Source organism: Arctopsyche grandis, chromosome 8 (assembly GCF_051622035.1).
Source record: "Arctopsyche grandis isolate Sample6627 chromosome 8, ASM5162203v2, whole genome shotgun sequence".
Classification (NCBI taxonomy): domain Eukaryota; kingdom Metazoa; phylum Arthropoda; class Insecta; order Trichoptera; family Hydropsychidae; genus Arctopsyche; species Arctopsyche grandis.
The window spans coordinates 25,343,596-25,368,960 of record NC_135362.1 but is presented as its reverse complement, the minus strand read 5'-3'; the positions used below and the strand labels follow the sequence as shown (position 1 = coordinate 25,368,960).

At 36.4% G+C, this 25,365-nt stretch overlaps 4 protein-coding genes across 4 annotated transcripts in view; 3 read left to right on the top strand and 1 right to left on the bottom strand.

Moving 5' to 3' along the window:
* Positions 1-25,365, top strand: part of LOC143915157 (uncharacterized) — a 510,169-nt gene that overhangs the window by 436,773 nt on the left and 48,031 nt on the right. The gene's annotated exons all lie outside the window — the stretch shown is intronic.
* Positions 1,510-14,156, top strand: LOC143915275 (neutral amino acid transporter 9-like). Its single transcript, XM_077435833.1, has 11 exons — positions 1,510-1,722; positions 7,538-7,627; positions 9,419-9,557; positions 10,342-10,436; positions 10,629-10,786; positions 10,867-11,031; positions 11,769-11,993; positions 12,077-12,273; positions 12,662-12,766; positions 12,843-13,084; positions 13,162-14,156. Exons 1-11 carry the CDS (start codon positions 1,631-1,633, stop codon positions 13,331-13,333), a joined length of 1,680 nt encoding a protein of 559 aa, XP_077291959.1. The 5' UTR covers positions 1,510-1,630; the 3' UTR covers positions 13,334-14,156.
* Positions 13,891-20,443, bottom strand: Pgm1 (phosphoglucose mutase 1). Its single transcript, XM_077435832.1, has 8 exons — positions 19,998-20,443; positions 19,101-19,182; positions 18,720-18,919; positions 17,765-17,921; positions 16,082-16,676; positions 14,976-15,159; positions 14,803-14,882; positions 13,891-14,726 (listed from the first exon to the last, which is right to left on the bottom strand). The coding sequence occupies exons 1-8, from the start codon at positions 20,259-20,261 to the stop codon at positions 14,588-14,590; spliced, it is 1,701 nt and encodes a 566-aa protein (XP_077291958.1). The 5' UTR covers positions 20,262-20,443; the 3' UTR covers positions 13,891-14,587.
* Positions 23,694-25,138, top strand: LOC143915683 (uncharacterized). The gene is made up of 2 exons (XM_077436410.1): positions 23,694-25,004; positions 25,068-25,138. The coding sequence occupies exon 1, from the start codon at positions 24,424-24,426 to the stop codon at positions 24,826-24,828; it is 405 nt and encodes a 134-aa protein (XP_077292536.1). The 5' UTR covers positions 23,694-24,423; the 3' UTR covers positions 24,829-25,004; positions 25,068-25,138.

The following is a 25,365-nucleotide window of genomic DNA, read 5'->3' as shown; positions in this document are numbered from 1 at the left end:
ATTAGCACGAGATCGAACCCGGCAACCCCTCGGTGCTAAATATAAACGCAACCACCGAGTCATACTGCTAGCATAGTTCTGACAAAAAATCAAACAAACAAAATTATTCATAACTATATTCGCGTAAAGGATCCAATCCACAGGCCGTTTCCTAAAAATATCAAATTGCGTAAGTTTGCTATTATATGCATACATAGCCAGCAGCATAGCTCGGTCGTTAAGCTTCTGCTTAGCGTCGAGAGGCGCCGGGTTTGATCCCAGGACCGGGCCCCTCGAATGAAAAATGAAGTATGCTGTTGATTAGACCTAGATTTGTGACTTCAGGTTGATCGTTTCCTATCAGAGTTTGCCAATTTTCTCTGATTTCATTGTTGAAACGGTTCCCGGAAAAAATGCCTCCTATACGATATGTCACCTATAATTTGTTATTAATTAATGTTCAATAAATAAGTTTGCGTACAAATTAATAGATGTCTCATTGATTTGCGAGTTTTTCAGTGTCTTGTAATTCAGTGATTTATATAAAAATGCTGCATTGTAATTGTAATTTGTAATTGGCCAGGAAGGCGCATTGGGGTTTAACTGTAAAGCCTTCCTGGTATATATGTAAAAAATAAAAAAATAAAAAAATAATACATACATTGTTAACCGTTTGCCCGCGGCCGTCTTCTATGGAAGCTTTGGGCGACAAGTCTGTAGCGCGGCTGTCTTCCATAGAATTTCTGAACTTTGCACGGGATTTTGAGCCTTATATGCGCCTATTTCAACTGTTTTAAAGTTCAAAATTGGTTGAATATATTACTGAGAGTTGAATGCCATCTATTCAATTTGCTTAAAATGCATATATACCAGTCAAAATTAGTTTTTTGTGGAACCATACTGAAACCTCGTTTATGTGACGTCACGTCTGTTGAACGATGGCGACGATACGTCTCAATTGTATGAAGAATGATTATTTGACAATTAAGCCAAGACTACGAGATATATTATGTATTTTATTGTTTAAAATAATACTTTATGTGTTAATTAACATATCTGGTTACTTGAGTAAATATTAAAATCCGTATTTAAGGTCGAAAACTCGATTGCCAAATTCGCGTACAGGGCTATATTTATTGCCGTGGGCAAAGGGTTAAAAGAAAACATCACTCATGTGGGTAAGTTTTGTTTAATTTCGTGGAATTACATACATTTCCTTTTCCTATTTCTTTATACTGATTCCTAAGGGTCAAGAGTGTAATTCAACGACCGTTCTCTCCCTTGAACTTACATATATTTGCAGCGTTATCGTCAATTTCACACTTCACTGAAACTGCTGAACAGGGTTGCCTTGGACACACGCATCGCCCAGCAGTATCAGATTATAATAACACATAGAAAATGTATTTTGCACATATCAAAACATCTTGTTTATCGTCGAAATTATTGTGCGCTAATTTCGCACTCGGTTACCAAGCAGCCGTTTGACCCGCGAATTCACAGTTTAGATACTTATTCCACCGGCTCTCCACAATCGTCAATTATTGTTTCGACTGCGGTGTGTCTTGACGCACGCCACTGTGTTTTTCTCCACGAATTTCAAATAAGAAAACTCGTTCAGTCACCGTTTGAATAATCGAGATAAGTTGCAATGAGATTCAACCGAAAACTAGACCCGAAGAGTGACGAGTCTGGAGACGAGACTACGCTGGGGAGCTCCCAAGAGTCTGCATACAGCTATGGGTAAAGTTGCAAACTTTGTATTGAATGTTTACTAAATAAGTTTTAGATATTTTATTAAATGAAATTAAATCACCTTGTGTTAATCTATGTATTGCAAAAATGCATTTGCATCATACCCACTTGATGTAATAATTTATTTAATTATGCATAATTATTTGTCAGTATTCGTCACTAGTTGTTCTACAATCAACAACATACAATCAAGTTTGTATTAAAAAATAAATTAAACTGCACCTGCATACATACATAAAAATAGGCAGATGCTTAAAATTGAATGTATTGTACTGAATTAAACACGTACACATATACATATGTATATCATTTATATTAAAATATATAATGTTAAAAGTAAAATATTTTTTTTACATAATGTATGTAATTATAATTTGTATACATATGTATGTATTTATTAAATGCAAGTCTTTTTAGATTATTAATGATATGAGTTTTGTTTTTTTTATAAAAAAACATAAATATTGAAGTGGTCCTCAATTTATTGCATAAATTTGTTTTTTTTTTATACATAGGTATATTCTAAAAAGTAGAAATGTCAAAGTAATATTCATAATTTTAGTCGTGTAGAATTAGCACAGAAAATTGCATCATAAATGTTTCAACCTTAAAGGGACATGAATTTTTTTTTTAAGTCTTGTTCGTATTTATTGAAATATTAAAAAAATCTTATATAGCAACAATATTAAAAAAAATCTTATATAGTTAGACGATTAATGGTTCTGTGATTACTAGTCAAATGTGAACCGGTCACAGGACAACCGGTCGCTCTAGATCGGTCACACGTGATCACCCTTCACACTAAAACTGGTCACGAGAAAACTGGTCACACCCTAAAATCGGTCAACCAGTTTTCTCGTGACCGATTTTAGGGTGTGACGGGTGATTACGTGTGACCGATCTAGAGTGACCGGTTGTCCTGTGACTGGGTCACATATGACTAGTAGTCTGTTTACCACGATTAATACAGGGGCGTCATTTCAGTTTTTCCCAGGGGGGGAGGGGGTGTATTATATTATAAAAATGAGTGCATATATACTACAAAATAATACTACAGAAAATCCTTCAAAGCAAGATAAACAACAAAACAAAATATATTTGGGAGATAACATTTTTTCTGAAAAAAATCGACGTGTTTATAGCAGACAGTGTTCTAAAGAAATCCAATATTCAATTATTTTTGGTTTAGTATTTTATTTAAAATTCATAATAATAGATTAAACAACGTGGATAGTTTCGTTCAAAACTAGGGGGTGGGGGCTGCTCACCCCAGCCCCCCTCAAATGACACCCCTGGATTAATATTTTGAAAATGAGTCCTTTCGTTGAATATTATGTATATATTTACTAACAAAAATTACATATTGTTTTAAGATAGTGTTACAGCTTGTAGCCCCGCCGTGCATAAGGTATCATTTAGCAATTATTTTACATTGTAATGTAATGTTTTTGTTTGTAAGACAATGCAATTTCATTTTGCTTAGCATTCAGTTTCTCAACATATCTTTAACTTAATTTTTTGTTTTGGATTTAGATTCTATAAATACACATTATCACTAGTAAAAAGAAATAACGAAATTCGTCCTTCTCGACAATGTGACATTTGACGTTAAGAACTTTTTTCACGGGAAAAAAAGAAGCATTTTTAAACACCAATTCGACCTCTATGCCCCGGGTCACTGAAACGCGTATCATCTTTATCGTTTATGTATTTTTGTTTTCCTCTTTTCGCAAGTTCGACCATAAATTCTCCAAAAGAATTTAATTTCGTAAATATACCTCGGTATATTAACTTTATATATTTCGGTATATTTATCGAGCTTTGGATAATATTAGAATTAGAGTAACTAGAGAAATTCGGCCCGCATGCAAATGTTAGCAAAAGGCCCCCCTTTTAGTAGTTTTTTTTTTATTATTAAGATTAAATTGATAATTAACACATAATTTAAATGTTCTTTTTCTTCACCTTCGAAGTCGCAAATTCTTCAATTAAATCTTTCAAAGACAATTTAGAAGTTTCTTCATGTTCAATCGATAATATTGCTAATTCACTGAGCCTGAGTTGACTCTTCGTATTCCTTTTATAGTCTTTTATTAATTTTTATTTACTAAAAGTTTATTTAACACTAGCGACAGTGACCGGCAAAGTGAAAAATGGCAAAAAAGCCGTGTACACTTTCCATATCAATATTTAGAAATTAGCAAATCCGATGACTGTTTAATAGACATTGTTATATTAAGAGGGCTGGACACCAGCGCCTTGTCCATACAAACGAATTACACTTCTCCCTTCCTCAATTATGGCACTAGAGAAATTATTTTTTAATATGCTATGGATATCCACCATTGGCATGCATCTGTGCTTTTATTTTTTTGATTAGTTATTTTTTATAGGAGCTAGGAGCCGCCAAACATCTATGAAATCACCTCTTTTTTACACCCACGAAAAGAGTCCAGCGTGCTTATTTAACGGTCGATTTTAAAAAAAATACGCACATAGTTGCACATAAAATATCTTTCTCATACCGATGATGAATTTTTTTTTTAAATTGGTCCAGTTTCGGAGGAGAAAATAGGAGAATACGAAACCTCGATTTTGTCGATTTAAAATACGTTTTATCTGGTCGAAGCGTAACTGTCGCATTCACTCAATATATATATATATTGTCGCATTCACTCAATATATATATCGAAGAAAGGAACGGCAACAAAATTAAGGTTTCGGGTGTACAGCCCTCTTAATTGCGTCGACATTTTTTGCATCGAATTTTATTTACATATTATTATTTGTCATATCAGCCGCAGTCTACGCGTCTCACTCATCGTTAATGTTTTCGCTTTTCAGATGACGTCTATTAATTACGTCATTAATAATTTATATTTATCAGTTTCGATTACATTATTGGTTATTATTTTTGTTTTAAAAAATTACCATAACTTCCACTCACCATTTCGGGTGACATTGATGGTTAATTTCCCAATCTGGATACTTTATTACACAAACATTCATATATAATCTATTATTTTATCGGTTGAATATTTGAGCTTCGTATAAAAACAAGCAAAAGACGAATTGAAATGCATTTGTCATACAAGAATGTTTATCAGAGTGTGAACAAATATCAGAATCGCCAATTGGCTTTGACATAGTCTTATGTTATCAACTTACAATAATCTATAATATTTCTAATGTCGCCTATAAATAACGCTATAAATCTATTAATGACTATTTTAATGATTTTGATTTCATAACACAGAAATTATGTCAAATCATTTTTTGACCTACTCTATCGTAGGTGTACTGAAATAATACAGAGTGGGACAGACGACATTAGAAATACGAAATAAGAAATGAACACTTTTAATTTTAAAATAAATATTTAACACCTAAACAAAACCAAACTGCATACCATAAGAATTATGTTACAGTGCCATTTTCACTAAATTTGTTCTCCACTATCCGCAGTGCAATCTTTGAAATTAGTTGAATTTCTACTTAGATTTTATTCTTCGATTCCTGGATCTCCTTCCGATCAGTTCCCAGACAAACGTAGAGACCAAGAGACGTATTCGAAACTAAAAATAACATGTTAAAACATTTCTCGCACATTTCCAGTTGTTCTTTATCGTATTGGAACCAAACCATTCCAAAATTTTAGAAATTCCCAAAAAAATACATAAATTATATTGAATAAAATGATGGATTTTGTCTGACAATGAGTGATGTCAAGAAATATCTTTATAGCATAATGTAATTTTATTTAACTGTGTTTAATCATGTTTACTTTTCAATTACAGTGTTAATTTCCAAAATCAGTACTCATTGTTTGCGTTCAATTCTGTATATCGTTCAAAAAACATGTTAATTAATAAAATATTGCAATTTTTACATCTTGCGTACAAACACAACTTTGAAATAAAAAGGGTACAATGTATAAAAACGATTTTTGTGAACTTTGTACATGTTTATCCAGTCCCGTCTGATGCAATGTTGAATATTTATTACAAATATTATATATTGTTATTAAAATTGGAACAATTTTGGATCTCATATTGATACTTTTAGTTTGTATATGGCTTACAGTTTCGATCAAATACACATATTTATTAAAGTTAACTTCAGTTTATTGGTATTCCAATAAGTATGGGTCCCACAATAATACTTATGTTTTCTAATAATCGCATAAATAAATTAAAAATTATAGTATTAACGGACTGAATTTAAATAACCAACAGAATAACTAGCATATAATGCTTTGAACAGAGTGGTCACGGGTGCAAATCGTACTGGTTTCTGCTGGCCAGACCTTGAATTTGTGACTCCAGGTCGATCGTTTCCTATCAGAGTTTGCCAATTTATCTGATTTTCATTGAAACGGTTCCAACAAATTGGCAACCTTAGCCATTTTCTCAAAATCTCGAATTTTCAGCAGTCTCGAATTTCGCTGAATTATACAAAATGCTGCAAATTTCCAAATTTGACCATATATATCTCTGCGAATATCAATTGCTATGTATTTATATACTTTGTATAATACTAATAATATTTGTATCGAATATACAATCTTTCTGACCAGGAAGGCGAATTGGGGCTACCTGTTAAGCCTTCCTGGTATAAATAGAAGATAAAATAAAATAAAATAAATATTAAATGTTCAATACGAACTAAATTAATTACTGTAGAACAACTTAATATTTTGAATTAGAATAGTTCAGATCAACATTTCATCACAAATTTTGTATCATAAAACGTTCAAATATTGACTGTTTCTATTAAGAGGGCTGTACACCCGAAACCTTAATTTTGTTGCCGTTCCTTTCTTCGATATATATATTGAGTTAATGTATATATTGAGTGAATGTGACAGTTGCGCTTCGACCAGATAAAACGTATTTTAAATCGACAAAATCGAGGTTTCGTATTCTACTATTTTCTCCTCCGCAACTGGACCAATTTTTAAAAAAATTTCATCATCAGTATGAGAAAGATACTTTCTGTGCATCTATCGGCGTATTTTTTTTTAAATCGACCGTTAAATAAGCACGCTGGTCTCTTTTCGTGGATGTAAAAAAGAGGCGATTTTATATATGTTTGGCGGCTCCTAGCTCATATAAAAAATAACTAATCAAAAAAATAAAACGATAGATGCATCCCGATGGTGGATATCCATAGCATATTAAAAAATATTTTCTCTAGTGCCATAATTGAGGAAGGGAGAAGTGTAATACGTTTGTATGGACAAGGCACTGGTGTCCAGCCCTCTTAAGAAAAAAATACTTTGAAAGTTGGAAAATACTAAAAAGTGTAATTTTGTAGCATACAGTCCAAGTTAGACGACCATGGAATAAGGTATCAAATCCGGTGGTTTTAAATGTATTGAAAACTGTAGATTTATATAGAAGACAAAAAAACATTACAATGTGTACACAATTAGTCCACAATTATTGTTATTATTAAAGTAACACTACAATATGAATACTTATTGTTATTAAAATTCACATGTTATTATACGTGTGATATCAACACGCTAGATGTTTGTCCAGATAGTCACGGAGTTTGTTGATCGAATTTTCCGTTCCGTTTGAATTCAGTTGGCGCCAAGTGTGATTCGAGCACGGAAGTAACGCTTCGATCTCCGACCATAAACACCCGCGGGAAGGTTACGATATCTTCGTGGTACTTCCGATATCGACGGTCTGTTATCAATGTTTGATTTCCAATGTTCGAGCATTCTGTGTAATGTATTTCCCCCATCGATATCGTTATGGTATAAATATTCATCTTTCTAAATATCTCTTTGCAGTTTGTTCGCGAATCAGTTCTCGGAAAGTTCGGACTGCGCGCACTCTCCCCCCAAAGTTCCAGTATTGCAATCGAAGCTCTTCACTCGCAGGTAAATACTTTTAGATGTCATAATTTACTAGTCATTTTATTTTATAAATATAAGCAGTGGCGGCTCGTGCATAGGAACTGCGGCGCTGCAGCACCCCCAGAAAAAATACAAAAAAATCACATCTGTATACATTTACAACTTGTGAATATAATTTAAATAAGAATGATTAGATATTTGACATAATCATTATTAATGAGTATGTCAAATATATCTAAATACAAGTTGTAAATGCGATTTTTTTGTATTTTTTCTGGGGGGTGCAGCGCCACAGTTATGCACGAGCCGCCACTGAATATAAGTTATATTTTTATGTGGGAAACATTACAATCAAATTGGATTTAAATAATACATTGACGCCAATAAACTTTTAATTTATATATTACTATCAGTTATTAAAATAGGAGTACTATCGAGGGAGTAAAAACTATTTAGTAATGGTTCTTATTTCAACTTTAAAATCAGTGTTACCAACATTCTTAGCGTGACACATTATATTGTTTCCCTAATTTATTGTATACTGTGTTTATGTTTGTTTTTTAATTTAGTATTCAATATGTTGCGTTTACTTTACTAGTTATATCCTTATTTGAATTTTTTTCAGTATATTATCAAAAATGACTTCTATACTTTTTAAGTCATTTAAAATATGGTCTATTGTATATTAGTTAACCATTTGGATTTTAAAATAAAAATAATAAAGACTACGTGTGCCCAAAATCATGGATAGAAGAATGTATTTTAGCTAACAATCCATTTTACATGGATTTTGTGTAATGAATCTTCATGATTTTTTGCATCCTTATATTTCTAAATCTTTTTATTTATACAATATAAAAGCAGGCATCAAATTTAATGATATTATAGTAAGCTACAATATATTGGTGCTATTCTTGTTATATATAAAATATAATATACTTTAGTATTGTAAAAATAAAATTATAAAATTCCAGATGTCAAAAAATTTCTTATGAAGATTATATTCAATTTAATTGAATAATGATTGAGATCACATTGAATGTAAATAAATCATTAAAGTACTATTAATCAAAGGTTAAAAAATACTGAAATTCAAATTATCTGTAGTATATTATATGTACATTTGTATAGTTGTTAATATAATGAAAAAATCACGTGTTGAATTGTAATTATCTATTTTACATATGTACATATAAAGTAAATCACTATCGTTAATACTTATGAGTTTGTTTAATTGTTTTTTCGTTGTTATGTTACTTCACAAAATTATCTTCTTTGTGTATTTGAATTTGAAATGTACTATGTAATATTATTTGCCGAGGGTCATTGGAACTGTTCATATCTGCCACGACACAATCAAGCAGTTGGGAAAAAAGATAATTTTTACGGAAGTCCAATGTATTTATCACTATGAGAATGCAAACGAAATTTCAAAATTATCATTGTATAAATGTTTAATATAAATTTAGAATGTTGACCTTTTTATACATAGATACATGTGTACTATTTTCTTACCATGTCAGCTACTCAAACATTAAATATATGCATACATAATCCAAATAATTGACAATGAACAATGACAAAGTGCATTTAGACGATAATAATATAACACCCACCAACTGTCGAACAAATGTCTCGAAGAAACAAGGTCACGGTTATAATTTATCGGGGCATTATTGTTATGAACCGTTTAATACGTTTCTAAATTACACACAATAATTATTATAATATTATCTCTGTGTTGTTAACAACACAATACGTATTTTAATTATATAATAAACATTTTGATACAATGTGTTTGATGTTGATTTTCAGATCACAACTAATGATGCCTTTGAGACGAGAAAACTCCGACAACATGAGCGTCAACAATCCATTGATCGAATCAAAGATCAACGTGAGTGATACTTACGACGGTTACATGAAGATTCCTGGGAGAGACGAAGAAAAAAGGGTAATTCTACATATTTATATATACAAATTGAATGATTACAATCAAAAATAAATACAAAGTCACAATTTAAATACAAACAAACTACATATTATAGTGTTACGTAGAGGTGGGTGGAGGATCCAAGTAAAAGGCCAAAGTCGTGTCACAGCATTTATCGATGATTAAGGAGATACACGCACTGGCAGTGCTCCGTCCAGAATGTCTTGATATCGCCTAAGTACCGCCTTATAAGGGGCAGGTGTCTCAGGACATCTTCGACGTCTGATTTGTTTACCTATTGTTATGGTCACGTACTCGGATATGTATACCCACGACATTCGATCCCACGGTATGGGTCACTTCTGAGAACTCCATGGGAATGCGACCGAGTACCGCTATCGCCGCATTCATTGTTTAGCCGACTTGCACTTAAGCCTGTCGATAATCCTTGAAACCAATTATAATGGTCGCACAGTGTCAGGGATGCGCCTCGGCTTAATCCGATTGCACTTAACCGGCGGATTTTTACTAACCTCTTATTTTAGTATACGTAACAATATTATCCAATGTAGTTTGCTTTGTAGCCAGTAAATATTTAATTTTCAAGTTACTGATCGTCTATCTAATTTTCTCCAGTCTGTATTCATTTATTAATTTAAGTATTTCACATGAAAAAAAATTGAGAATATTTTTCAGGCAAATTTAAGTGCATTCTATGTATTATTATTTTTTAAATCTGAAAATCCATTTTTCTATAGAATTTTGAATGAGATGGAATATTTACAAATATATTTAATTATTTCAGGACGATAGGAAGAACATATTATCATCATCACGCTATTATGATACATACAAATACACGAAAAACGATGAAAAAAAGCAAAGTTCACTCGTCACAATGTAAGTAATTATTTTATTATTGCGATTGCGTTAATTAGCTCATAATTTATTTCGAATTATTGGAATGATGAAATTCGCTTCAATATTCCGTCATTAATTCATTTAACAATTAATATGAAATTATAATAATTCAATTTATAAACATCTCGCCATCACGTGTCCCACTTCTGATAATCTTACATATTTATTTAGTTTTGCTGTTTGGAACACGACAATGGGCAGCTCGCTGTTGACGATGGCTTGGGGCATAGAACGAGCTGGTCTGATACCTGGAATATTCCTTATGATGAGCATGGGAGCGCTCTGTCTCTACACGTCGTACATTCTATTGAAAGTCGGCCATCGACATGGTTCGTTGCAGCGTTTCTATGATTGATCAATCATATGCTTGCTTTGAAATAGGTTTTAATTTGCATTTTAACATTTACAGGTAACAATTTGGAGTGTGAAGTGGCTGATCTATGCCGCATATTGCTTGGGCGCTGGGCTGAAGTGATAGCACAGATATTTAGTGTCATTGTTATGCTCGGTGCCAATATTGTCTATTGGGTGTTGATGACTAATTTCTTGTACTATTCTGTGAACTATTTTAGAGGTGTGTTATCAAATCTTTGATTATTGAAGGTTATCCCATTTTTGATTTTTAAATGCTTTTTATTATTACGAAATCACAATCTTATATGTGTATTTTAATAGCTACTGATCTACTGATCATTTTCTATTTTACAATTTTATTTTATTTGGTTAGTAATCATAGTATTATATTATTTTAATGTTAATGTACAGCATAATAGGAAAAAGAGCTCAAAAACCTATTATCCCATTTTAGGTCGTTATATGTATAGGGATGTGGCTATATTTCTGGAAAAAGATAATTCTATAACATTTTAATGAGAACTTTTTGCACCTGTAATGGTGCTCCTGTTCTCTACTCACTGATATCTTTAATTTGATTCGTAGTTTTAAAATATCTGTAGTATTTTATGTTATTTAAGATCTTTATTTGATATCCAAAGGTCCCCTTTTCTTTCAAGTACATACTGTAAGAATAGTATTCTTAGAAAACACAGCAAAAATACATACAAAGTAGACCTAAAGAAAAAATAACATTTTTTTTCAGTACTAATTTCAGAATAATTGAGTTTTTCTTCTTGTAGAAAAAAGTATATTCTTATTCATTTATGTATATTAGCGAAATGAGCTCGAATGGGGTATTCCATTCATTAATAACTAGCACTTTTAAAGCAAGATAATGTTCCAAAATGTGTCAATTTTACATCACATCCACATTTTTATTGTATTTATTGAAGAAAATTTCATTTATTTCCCCAGATTTACCATTTTTAAATACAACCCAAGTAGACCCATACGGTGTACTCTGTCCAAACAGTCTCAAGTATTTGAACTTCACAACATCTGACGCCGATATTGAAACTACATCTTGGGGTGGCAGATTTTGGGACCTGTATTCGAGCGTTCCTTTCTATGTGGCCATCATAATACTTCCATTATTGAACTTCAACACAACTTCCTTCTTCACAAAGTTCAACTCGCTAGGTATAACTTTGAAATTTTTATTGAAATCTTTTTCTGTCATTTATAGTTCAGCTATAATAATATCGACATTACATCTGTTACAGGAACAATGTCAGTTTTGTATTTGATGATATTCGTGATAACCAAAGGCGCTGGTTGGGGGGCACACATCGATTCTTGGATGTCCGTAATTACAATAAAGACAGACATCGGTGTACTGAGCGGCATGTTAGCTTTAAGCTTCTTCATCCACAATATCATAATAACTGTCATGAAGAACAATAGACATCAAGAAAACAATGTAAGATATTTGTATTAAGCATGTATCCAGTCGGTCTCCGTGACGGGCCGGAATGTGAAATGCCGGAAAACGCAAATATCGGAAGGCAAAGATCGAAAATCGAAAGATCTTAAGTCGAAAGATCAAAAAAAAGGGTGCATGGTAAATGGTACATACTAACTTAATTTGCGCGAGCAGGATACAACAGAAACAAGAGGAACAGGCTTTTCCTCCCGTATTCTGCACGCGCACATTAATATCGATCTTTGCCTTCCGATATTTGCGTTTTCCGGCATTTCACATTCCGGCCCATGAGGTAGACCCTTATCCAGTGTATCCCAGAAACCCTTTAAATGACCACACTGGCTTTATATATACATTTAAACAATATGAATTACTTTCTTTCAAGGGTCGCGATTTGAGCATAGCCTTCGTCTTGATCACATTAACATACATGCTACTCGGATCCGTATTCTACATTTGCTTCCCGCTGGCGAAGACTTGCATCGAAGATGTAACGAATTTCAAAACACATCTCATTATATATATTTGCATATTAAAATTGCTAATTTTGCTTACGTTGATCACAGAACATGCTGAACAACTTTGCTCGAGGCGATATTATGACGGCCATTGCTCGTATTCTGCTACTCTTCCAAGTCATCACCGTATATCCCCTCATCGGTTACATGTTGCGAGTTCAAGTGCTTGGATCTCCAGACTCCCACGGTAAAGGTTCCAACAAATGTTACGTGCTGCTGTTCAACATCGTCATGATCGCTGTGTGCATACTCTTCGCCTGCTTCGTGCCAAAGATTGGGACCATAATCAGGTACTGGAAGTTATGATAATAATCAAACACTTTTATACACGTGTATAATATAGTAATAACATATGTTTAATTTATAGGTATACCGGTGCATTGAGTGGTTTGATTCACGTGTTTACCTTGCCGAGCCTGCTGCACATGACTTCGTTGTATAAACGTGGAAAGTTGTCCATTTTAAAGGTGTTGTTCTTTGTGATGATCTTCATCATTGGCGCGTGCAATCTGTTCGCTCAGTTCTTTGTCGGTGATTGAACAGAGTCAACGATCTCAATGTAGTAAAATTCCTAAGACTGAAAATTGATCGTATTTGTTCGGTTTAAATCAGTCATATATAAAAAGATTTTTATAAACATTTTGGAATATACATGTATAGTCTCCGTCGAGTATTAAAATGTTAATTTTTGTGATAAGGATGAGCCTGGTGTTATCCACTTGCACTGCCAATTTTGAACGTTATCTAGAGACCAGAAGCTTTGTCGAAACAAACTTTGGACCTTAAATATATGCACTTCACATGCGATGTATTTCTTTAATATTTTTCGTTAACTTTGATGGTGTCTCGATATTGAATGTTATGAAAATATTTTTTATCATATAATTGTGTCCATACACTGGCCGGTGTACAATTATTGGCCACTTGATTATTGAAAGCTAAAAATTAAGAACCCCGAGGATCTTAAGCGTCGTCAATCATGCCCACTACTATTAGATAATATTTTACTTAATCGTCTATTCGCGTGAACTTCTTTCTATTAATCGATTTTATTCTGATAAATCGATTGTGATATATTATAATAATTCTTTATTTTGAAGACGGATAACGGAATATTACTCGGTGTCCAAAATTTTCTATGAAACTTCCGAACTCTAGTCATATAGTACATTTAATAATTATTATTTATTAAATTATGTGTTTAGTTCATAATGTATATTAATTATAAGATTGAATATTTGCTTAGTTATATATTTTCGCTATGTAATTCGCTCTTTTGAATTAGTTTGTATGTATTTAATGTAATGTTTCAATTCGGAATGTATGTATTTGTACTAAAAAATAAAAACAAAATGATTTTTCAAATGCTCCTTTCATTAAAACAATAGATATATATATACAAATAAAATAACAACAGACATTAACAATAGTTAAAAAAAAATACAAAACTTGTTCAGCTCTAATACAAAACACATTTAAATTTTATGATATAAACATTCAAAGATCCCAATACCTATAGTCAAAGACACTTATCTAGATAAAACGCACATGCTGTCATTTACACTCCATTTCGACCAATAGAATTTCACGTACAATGTTCTACGAAATGCTATTGGTCGAGAGGCGGTGTAAGAGACAGCATGTACATTTATCCTAAGTCTCTTCCTACATTGGACCAACAATATGAAATATTGTCCATACACAAAATAACATATAATAATATATTGTTCTTTGAATAGATTAACTATATTTATGATAACATTAGTTTGGAAGATCAATATTGTAAGTCTTTTTTATGTGATAACAGTCGGTTGGTCTCGTCCCGTGTACTTTTTCAAATCAGATATCTGTAGAGCGACTTCGATCAATGGTTTCAACATCACTTGAGCGTCGCCGGTAACATCGACAGCCTCGTAAGAATCGATATACAACCTGAAATCAGACCAGAAACATAAATACCAATAACATTGACAACATTTATCAATAAAAAGACTGAAAGACAACTCACCTAACAGTTGCACCAGAGCTGCCAGTGCCACTCAGTCTTAAAATGATACGAGATCCATCCTCAAATATTATACGAAGACCCTGCGGCAAAAATTCATCATATTAATCAATAATTTGCACAATTTTCAACGAACGATCAAATTCTATTAAAATATTTTGGGTTTCATTTGGTACCTGTTTAGTGGCGACAGATTTATCGATCGGATCGACATAAGAAAAATTATCGCCGAGTTTAACCCTGTACGTTTTACTTCCAAAGGTGAAATCTTTGCCGACGAATGAAGGGTCAGTTATTTTCTTCTCAACGTAGTCCATCATTTGATTGCACACGTCGGCCGCACAATCTTCATAATCGTATCTATATTTAGAATATAATTAATGATAATATTTAATTATCCATGTATGCTGGCGATATTGACTAACTTTACAGCATAGATATAGAATATACATAGATATGCCTTTACATACAAATTTCGTTGGAGATGTTGTCGCCATTAACTGAGGGGTGCGGGGGGTTTAACTAGCGGGGAAGTGGTGAAAAAAAAAGGTCGACGCAGCGATCGTCAGTGGTCAGCAACCAGTTTATGTACATATGTACATGCACCGAAGTTTTATTTTATTTATAACTTTATTTTATTGGACACTTCACGTGACAGTAAACCAAACTAATAAAGCCATATTAAGAAAAAAAATATTTAGCTATACACACTATATTAAACTACAAATGTATGTTACTATAATAAAACCATCATTAACTATTACAATATTTGAATATTAGTAACTTCCACGAGGATCAATTTTAAAGCTGACGCTTTAATATTTAGTTTATTTTTTTTAGTTTTAAACTTAATGTCGATTTCTGAATTTCCTTCAGTGCCAACAAGATATACGTGTGCATTTAGAGACATTTGTGGCAGAGGTTGTCGACCGCTGTTCAATCACTGCATACAACACTACATACATCGCGCCGATATTTCATTATATGTTAAAATACTACTATAATTGAAGACATTATATATTAATTCTTACTTATGATATGTGACGCCATCCGCCTTTTTATGTTTTCTTGAGTAATTGCAACACAATTTCACTGAACACGTTGGCATTTTCGAAAAATGTCAATCGACCTTCCTACTTAGAAGCTAACTAGCTACAGAGAGAGAGTGTGCATGATCTGTAATTTTTTTTTGTTTGTGCATGGTCCAACAGGGTGACCGGCTTAGAGCGTAAGGGCGTATCTATGGTATTCTATATCTATGCTTTACAGCAAATATGTTTACCTAGTGAAATAGTTTCTTCCGTACTTGTTCCAATGATTATTCAAAACTTCCTCGACGGATTTTCCAGTATTGGCGATGATAGACAACCAGCTGAGACATGCCCAAATACCATCCTTTTCCCTGATGTGATCGGATCCGGTGCCAAAGCTCTCCTCTCCGCACAACGACAACTTATTGGCGTCCATTAGATTACCAAAGTATTTCCAGCCCGTGGGCACTTCATACATCGTTTGCTTGAGTTTTTCGGCAACCCTGTCGACGGCCGATCCCGTCGGCATGCTGCGAGCGAATCCGTTAGCTCCATTCTTAAAGTATGGGATGCAATTCAAATTATCGGCTAGGACGGCCAACGAATCGGACGGCGTGACGAAAAATGAATTTCTTCCCAGGATCATGTTTCGATCACCGTCGCCGTCGAAGGCGGCTCCCAAGTCGTAGTCGCCATTTTTCACCGTATTGACGAGATCGGCCGCATACGTAAGATTGGGATCTGGATGTGCACCGCCAAAGTCTTCCAGAGGAACAGTGCGAGTAATGCTCTCCAAAGATGCTCCTAATTCGTCGACGAAAATGCGCTTGACGTAAGGACCAGTTACTGGAATGAGAAAATTAACATGTCAACTATTGTGTAATTTTATTTTGTATAAATTTAATGGGGTCTACCTCACGTCACCGAAAGTGAAAAGGTCGAAAAAGCAAATATCGGAAGGCTAAGATCGAAAATCGAAAGATCTTATCATTTCAGATATTCAAAAAAAAGGGTGCATGGTAAACGGTACTATGTATATATGTATAATAATATATGAGTGGCATGCGGTGAAATTATCTCTTTTTGTCATACAGCCTTGTTTAATGTGAGCGCGCAGGATACGGGAGGAAAAGCCTGTTCCTCTTGTTCCTGTTGTATCCTGCTCGCGCAAATTAAGTGAGACTTTTACCGCACGCCACTGATATATATACTAACCGTTTTTCATATGTATGCGAATAATATAAATATTTATTTTATTTTATTTATTTTACTGATAAACGAATATTTTCGACTTTTTCACGGTCACCCAATCTAATGCCATGACATTATTAAACGAAATTTTAAAAAAATCCAGATCTTGTAAGGAAATAAGATAAAAAATTTAATTAGGATGATGTGAAAACACCCGAGAGGGTGAGGTTTGCAAAGGGACGCGACGGTAAAAATTTGGCGTACCAGCGTTTTTTTTTTTTGCAAAATTATTTAATAAAAAAAGCATGTAACGTGTACCTCTTTGTATATTGTGTAAAAAAAATTATATTTTTGGCTTTCAAAATTCGCTACATAATTAATTATAAGTTTTTTCAAGCAATTAAAAATAAGAATCAATAGAGAAAACATCCGACTATAGATTTCAATAAGAACTTTTGGCACAGCGAGACTAGATTTTGATTTAAAGATTACAAAAGCCTATAAATTTGTAAAAAATTGTGCATTTTTTTAATGCTCATATCTCACAAACGATAGCAAACCAAAAAAATCTCTATCATATTCGAATTCACTAGGTATTTTTTTTTAGTAAAAATTGTTTGGTCTTCGTTCTGGTAATTTTTTGTTGTTGCTCAGTGTATGTAGTTGATGATGATGGACTGAAAATGACGATGAAAAATCTTCTAGTATCATCTTCACGCACACATATGTACATATGTACTAACCTCCGTTCATAGAATCGATGAGGACATTAAAGGGTTTCCTTTGAGGCGATCCACAAATCAGCGATTTGATTCTATCAAACTCGAATATACTCTTCATCAACGTAACATAACCTTCAACAGGATCGACGACTTCCACTTCGAACTTTTTTCCTTGAATCTGAAACATAGATTAAAAATTGTACAACATAAATTAGTATATCACGCTTTTTGATCACAACGGTGATATATCCACGAGACCCAATTGATTAATTAACCCTTTGAATGCTTGCCAACAAGTCCATGAGCCTGATACACGCCGATGGGTGTTGTATGTTGAGTATGTAAAAAATAAACAAGAATACTACCCGGTAAGCCTTTCCAGGTAGCATTGAAAAAAAATGCATTGAACGTGGGTCATGTATTCCATGTCAATGTTTATAAAGACTGGTTTACATCCGAATTTATAGCTATAGCAGAATTTCTCGATGGAAATCCTTAACTGCTGAGTATTTTAGATTGTGAGCATTACATTTTAACAACAATGAAGAAGATGGAACTAGTTTTGGTAAACTGCATACATTGATAGAGATTTTTGTTCATTTTATATTGTTGCAAGATATATTAGAGAGTGTAAACACACCTTTACAAAACTTGAAATCCTCGGCGGTAGTTATCTAGGGTTGGTTTGGATTAGTTAGATTTTTATACCTGCTTTCAATTGGATTTCTAAATGATTCTAGTAGGAAATGTTGGCGAAATTTTCAGTGTGGCGGGCTTTCAACAGAAAAAACGTCAGCATTCAAAGAGTTAAATAAAGATTCCTTCTAAAGGGGGACATTTCAATGAGTTTTTGAAAGTTAAAATTTATAACTTTGTGTAAATATATGTCTGAATCGAGGATTTGTCACCATTGCGCTAAAAAGACGCGATATGATCATATATGTAGTACTAGTACTGAGCAAACGGATAGACTAACGTCGAAAGTGTACTGGCCGACTTTATCTATCGGACAGACCAGATCCGGTACGATTTTGTACTGGGTGATTTTCGTCGTGAGGTTGTAGATCTCGTCGGTCATCTGGTCCGGAGCTGGACCGCCGTTGGCGCAATTGAACTTAATACCGAAATCGTTATCGATGCCGCCGGGATTATGCGACGCCGTCAATACAATGCCTCCTGTGAAGTACCAACGATATATATATAATTTAGTATGCATTCGATAATTTCATATCACAATCGTTTAATCCCATTCGTGCGTGAACATATGTACAACTGCAATAAAAGCGTTAATTGTGGATCATTCGATTATGAAGTAGTATTGTCTGTTATCAGAGTTTACGAGCGACTGTTTACGTACCCAGGGTATTATGCGCTCGGATCAAACACGAAACGGCTGGCGTAGATAATATTCCATTTTGTCCGACTAAAAGCTTCTCTATCTGTAAACATAAGAAGAATTATATGTGAATACATTAAAATAGTTTTCAATGTGAACATACATATATATCATCATCAAAAAAGCCATTCATCATCCACTGCTGAATGAAGGCCTCTCTAACACGCTTCCACTCATCAATCTCACCCCACACATTTTCCTAATTTCGTCTACAAATCTTCCTTTTATCCTTTTGCATTCTCTCAGGTATCATTCTAGCACTTCTTTAGTCCACCTTTCTAGCCACATGGCCCGGCCATTGCCACTTCAATCTCTTTACTCTATCCACTATGTCCACTACCCTTGTCATACTTCTCAACCACATATTCTGCTTTCTGTCTTTCCTCATTATGACGAGCATACTTCTCTGAGTGCATTGGACTTTGTGTAGCATCTTGGCGTTCAGTGTCCAAGTCCATACGTCATCACTGGCAAAACGCATTGATTGAAGATCTTTTTCTTCAAGCACCGTGGAATTTTTGATATATATAAAAACAAAATTCATCCGTCCAAATACACTCCATCTTAATTTTATACGTCTCTTTATCTCTTCATCTTTACAACTAATTTGACCTAAATAAATATAATTATTTACTACTTGTGTTGGCTTATCATCTAATAACATTATATGCAGCAGGCTGGGTATCGTTATCGAAGTATTGGTGTACGTTGAAAGTAATAAAAAAGTTTCGCGCTGAAAGTTAATTTATACGGAATTTAGTTCATAGTGCAGTAGGGCATAAGAGCTAAATTGGCTTGTCAGATGTCAGATGTCAGATGTCGGATGTCATATGTGACATTGTGATTGTAGAGGAATACCCCGTTAGCTGCACAGATGCGGACGATGGTGTGGACGACGGGGGCGCAGAGGAAGCGGCCGTCGCCCCCCACCACGAGGCAGCTGCCGGGGGCGGAGGCGGAGGCGGAGGCCTGGGGACGGGGACACGCCCCCACGATACTCTGCACGAAGTTCTCGGTGTAGCCGGGCTGCATGAATTCGCGCACTTTCTTGCGCAAGCCGCTCGTGCCCGGTTTCTGTCCGGCGAACGGCTGCGTCGATCGCACTTCTATGCTTAGCGACATTTTGTTCTCGGGGTGGTGGTGGTTGTGGTTGTGGTTGTGGTTGTGGTTGTGATTGTGATTCAAACTGTTCTACAGAGACCGCGAACGCACGCTTCACCGGCTCGACGCCGACTAAACTACAACTCGCACTCGCACAGACTAATGTCATTTCAAAGTCACCGCGCCGCAAACGCCTCTGTACTATTTATATTTTTCCTTTTCGCCACTGACATTTATCAGCCAATGTTTGGCAACAAATTAATGGCCAGTATGTAATCAATTTCGGTAAGTATATAAATTAGTTTTTGGCCAGTATTTTATAACAAAATGGTCAGTATTATGTTATTAAATGTCAGTATTGTAGACAGGGAAGGTATGTTGACCGTATCCCAACCTATCAAAACACAGTTGTGTTTTTGGCGGAAGCTTATTTTTATTGTTAACTTTAAGTGTTGAGCCCGTTCATTTCAACGGGTTGTTTCGGAAAGGAATTGATACATAGTTTAAAATAAAGTTACAATACGTATAGTAATAATTGATCGGAATCGCAACTAAAACAGAAATCGGGAATAGGTATCCGGAACTGAAAATAAAGTACGTATCGGAAACAAAAAGGAATCCAAAATCCGGCAGCCCCCCCCCCGTTGGTCAAACTTATTAAAAATTGATTATTCTGCAAACTTATTAAAAATTGATTACTCTGGTAATTCTTTTGTTACTCAGTGTTATCATACAATTTTGATATCAAATTTAAAAAAACTTTTTGCACTCGAAGATTTTTTATTACAACGCAACTTTATATTTTTTGGTGTTAATGCCTACGTCCACACTACCGATATTTACGAATTTTTCCATAACCAGTTCCTAAATTGCACCCACAGGTTGCAATCGAAAATATCGGGTGTAGATATAGGTAGTATGGACGTAGCGAATACCACCAACTCGAAACGTTTTTCAGCAATTTTTTTTTTTTTTTTAATGTTTTTAAGTGAGGCTCTTATTATTGAAGATGGCGAAATATGCTTTTTGGAATTTCATGTTCTAGTGTTTTTTTGTTCTGCTGGATACATAAATTAACTTAAAAAACAGGACATCGTATCAAAACTGTCTTGTGAAATAGTATCTTAGTATCAAACTTCTTTTATGAAAAAAAACGTAAAACGTATTTAGCCATCTTTGATACTATATAAGTGGTACTCCACATGATACAGACAGCTATGGACAAGTTCAGCTAATATTATGCTCCCATAATATGAATATATCCAGTTTCCGCATTTGCTAACATACATATGTATGTAGATTCGTATCCCCCATTTTGTGGGTTTATTCGGATTATATATTATAAATGAAATTTTACCCTTGAATTTAAAGAACACCCATAATTTGAAAATTTGTCTGCTTGAAATAATGACAGCTTCTTGCCAGAAACACAAAACAAATAAGCCGAATGCCTTTAACACTGTGTATTGACGGCTTGCAGCATTGACTCAATTTCAATTTGCATGACTCGTAAACTGTTGCAACTATGGCAATAACCTGAAAAAACTGCATGCTATATATAATATTCCGTTTGTTACAGACATTACTAACAAACTAACCAGTAGATTCTATGAAAGAATCACTATTAACCATACTAACACACTTGTGAAGAGTCTCGGTGATTACAACAAAATGTCTATACCCTTCAGGTATAAACACAGATTACCTAAACACAATATGCTTTAGTTCATCGACTTTAGATAGTCTTTAATTAATATTATTTATTAGATGTATTATGAACATTTATAAGGATTGTAAATAGGTTTTTGAGCTTGTAGGAATCTCGTCGTCGTCATCGTCATCGAAACCTTCGAGAATATTCCGCAACAACAAAATACATCGAGCGGAACAGCGCCAAGCATTCCAGAAAATACTACGCCTCGACGAAAGCAAATTCCCCTTGTACGCATAAACAACTAAATGCTCGTACGCATCAACAACCACTTCCATCAATCGTTCCAGAAAATTCTACGCCTCGACAAAAGTGCATTCCTTTCTTACGCATCAACAAACCACCACCATCGGTCAGGCGATTCCAGAAACACTATAAAAGGAGGTACAACCCAAACAACGCCATTCGACCCACAGCAGCAAGAGTCGACCCACAGCAGCAAGAGTCGACCCACAGCAGCAAGAGTCGACCCACAGCAGCAAGCGTCGACACACAGCAGCAGACCAGTCGACATCCAGCTCCTGACCAGCCACCACTTCACTACACGGACTTGGAAGATCAACCAGCCGACCAAGCCAGCAACACACTGCCGTATCCAGAGACTTGCTGAACATAGCCGAATGCCGAGCCAGCGACACTCTACCGTATCCAGAGACCTTCCGAACATGATCATCCAACAGCGCTGTCAACACACATCGCTACCCCGCCTACATTGGTACTACCCCGACGTGATCTACGCAACCTTCTGATCATTCAACAGTGCTGTCAACACACTTACCTACCCCGCCTACATTGGTGACCCCGACGTGATCTACGCAACCTTCTGATCATTCAACAAGCGCTGTCAACACATCGCTACCCCGCCTACATTGGTACTACCCCGACGTGATCTACGCAACCTTCTGATCATCCAACAGCGCTGTCAACACACATCGCTACCCCGCCTACATTGGTGACCCCATCTTAGAACTACGCAGCCTTCATAGCAGTCAACAGCGCAGTCAACACGGCAGCCCACAGTGCAGCCTCCACAACAACCAACAGCCGCCACGACAGCAGTCAACAGCGCAGTCAACATAGCAGCCCACAGCGCAGCCTACATAGCAGCCCACAGCGCAGCCTACATAGCAGCCCACATCGCAGCCTACATAGCAGCCCACATCGCAGCCTACATAGCAGCCCACATCGCAGCCTACATAGCAGCCCACAGCGCAGCCTACAAAGCAACCAACAAACGCCACGACAAGGCAACAGCCAGAAGCCTTCACGCAACCGCAAGCTTCGAGCAACCACAAGCTTCACGCAACCGCAAGCTACATGCAACCGCAGACTTCACGCAACCGCAGCCTACAACGCAGCCCTCAACGCAGACTTCAAACGCAGTCCGCTACATGTCCCCACAACTAGTGACCATGTCAAACAACTCCGCAGCTTTCGCCACAACAAAACGCAACCCGGAGACAACAACCAAATGGATCCACTACTGTTGATCCGCCAGCACCGCTCATCACACCTTCGATGATTCATCACCTCGATGAGCCCATGCAGGACGCCGCAGCCTGCACAACAGCACCGTCCAGACCGTCACAAACCTTCACTACCATTGTAACGACCGCAACAGTAACATGGTGTGAAAGTACATATGGACCAGCTACCAACACAACCCGCTGTTGAGTCAACCCACTCCAGCACAACCGGCGAAACAAATCGCCACTGAGCCAACTAGCTCCAACACAACACAGCCGCTGTCGAGACAACTAACTCCAGCACAACCAACGAAGACCAGCACTCAACGCACTTCGTCAACCAACGTTCTTCACGCAAGATCCGCTGTCGAGACAACTAACTCCAGCACAACCAACGAAGACCAGCACTCAACGCACTTCGTCAACCAACGTTCTTCACGCAAGATCCGCTGTCGAGACAACTAACTCCAGCACAACCAACGAAGACCAGCACTCAACGCACTTCGTCAACCAACGTTCTTCACGCAAGACCCGCTGCCGAGACAACTAACTCCAGCACAACCAACGAAGACCAGCACTCAACGCACTTCGTCAACCAACGTTCTTCACGCAAGATCCGCTGTCGAGACAACTAACTCCAGCACAACCAACGAAGACCAGCACTCAACGCACTTCGTCAACCAACGTTCTTCACGCAAGATCCGCTGTCGAGACAACTAACTCCAGCACAACCAACGAAGACCAGCACTCAACGCACTTCGTCAACCAACGTTCTTCACGCAAGACCCGCTGCCGAGACAACTAACTCCAGCACAACCAACGAAGACCAGCACTCAACGCACTTCGTCAACCAACGTTCTTCACGCAAGATCCGCTGTCGAGACAACTAACTCCAGCACAACCAACGAAGACCAGCACTCAACGCACTTCGACAACCAACGTTCTTCACGCAAGACCCGCTGCCGAGACAACTAACTCCAGCACAACCAGCAAAACAGTCACGCGAATGACTCCACGCAGAACACAACAGCCTGCACAACAGCACCATCCAAGCCATCACAAACCTTCACTACCAACGCAGCTCGCCCAAAATAAGCAACCTGGTAGAGAACAAGACTTGGACCGGCATGCAACACAAGACCCGCTGTTGAGACAACTTTCTCCAGCACAACCGGACAAACAACGACGCCATCGAGTCAATAGACTCCAACACATCAAGATTCCCACAAAATCACACACATCGCTAACACTCACCGGAGAGCCATGTAGGAATCTCGTCGTCGTCATCGTCATCGAAACCTTCGAGAATATTCCGCAACAACAAAATACATCGAGCGGAACAGCGCCAAGCATTCCAGAAAATACTACGCCTCGACGAAAGCAAATTCCCCTTGTACGCATCAACAACTAAATGCTCGTACGCATCAACAACCACTTCCATCAATCGTTCCAGAAAATTCTACGCCTCGACAAAAGTGCATTCCTTTCTTACGCATCAACAAACCACCACCATCGGTCAGGCGATTCCAGAAACACTATAAAAGGAGGTACAACCCAAACAACGCCAGTCGACCCACAGCAGCAAGAGTCGACCCACAGCAGCAAGAGTCGACCCACAGCAGCAAGCGTCGACACACAGCAGCAGACCAGTCGACATCCAGCTCCTGACCAGCCACCACTTCACTACACGGACTTGGAAGATCAACCAGCCGACCGAGCCAGCAACACACTGCCGTATCCAGAGACTTGCTGAACATAGCCGAATGCCGAGCCAGCGACACTCTACCGTATCCAGAGACTAGCCGAACATAGCCGAACAACGAGCCAGCAACACACTGCCGTATTCAGAGACTTGCTGAACATAGCCGAATGCCGAGCCAGCGACACTCTACCGTATCCAGAGACTAGCCGGACATAGCCGAATGCCGAGCCAGCGACACTCTACCAC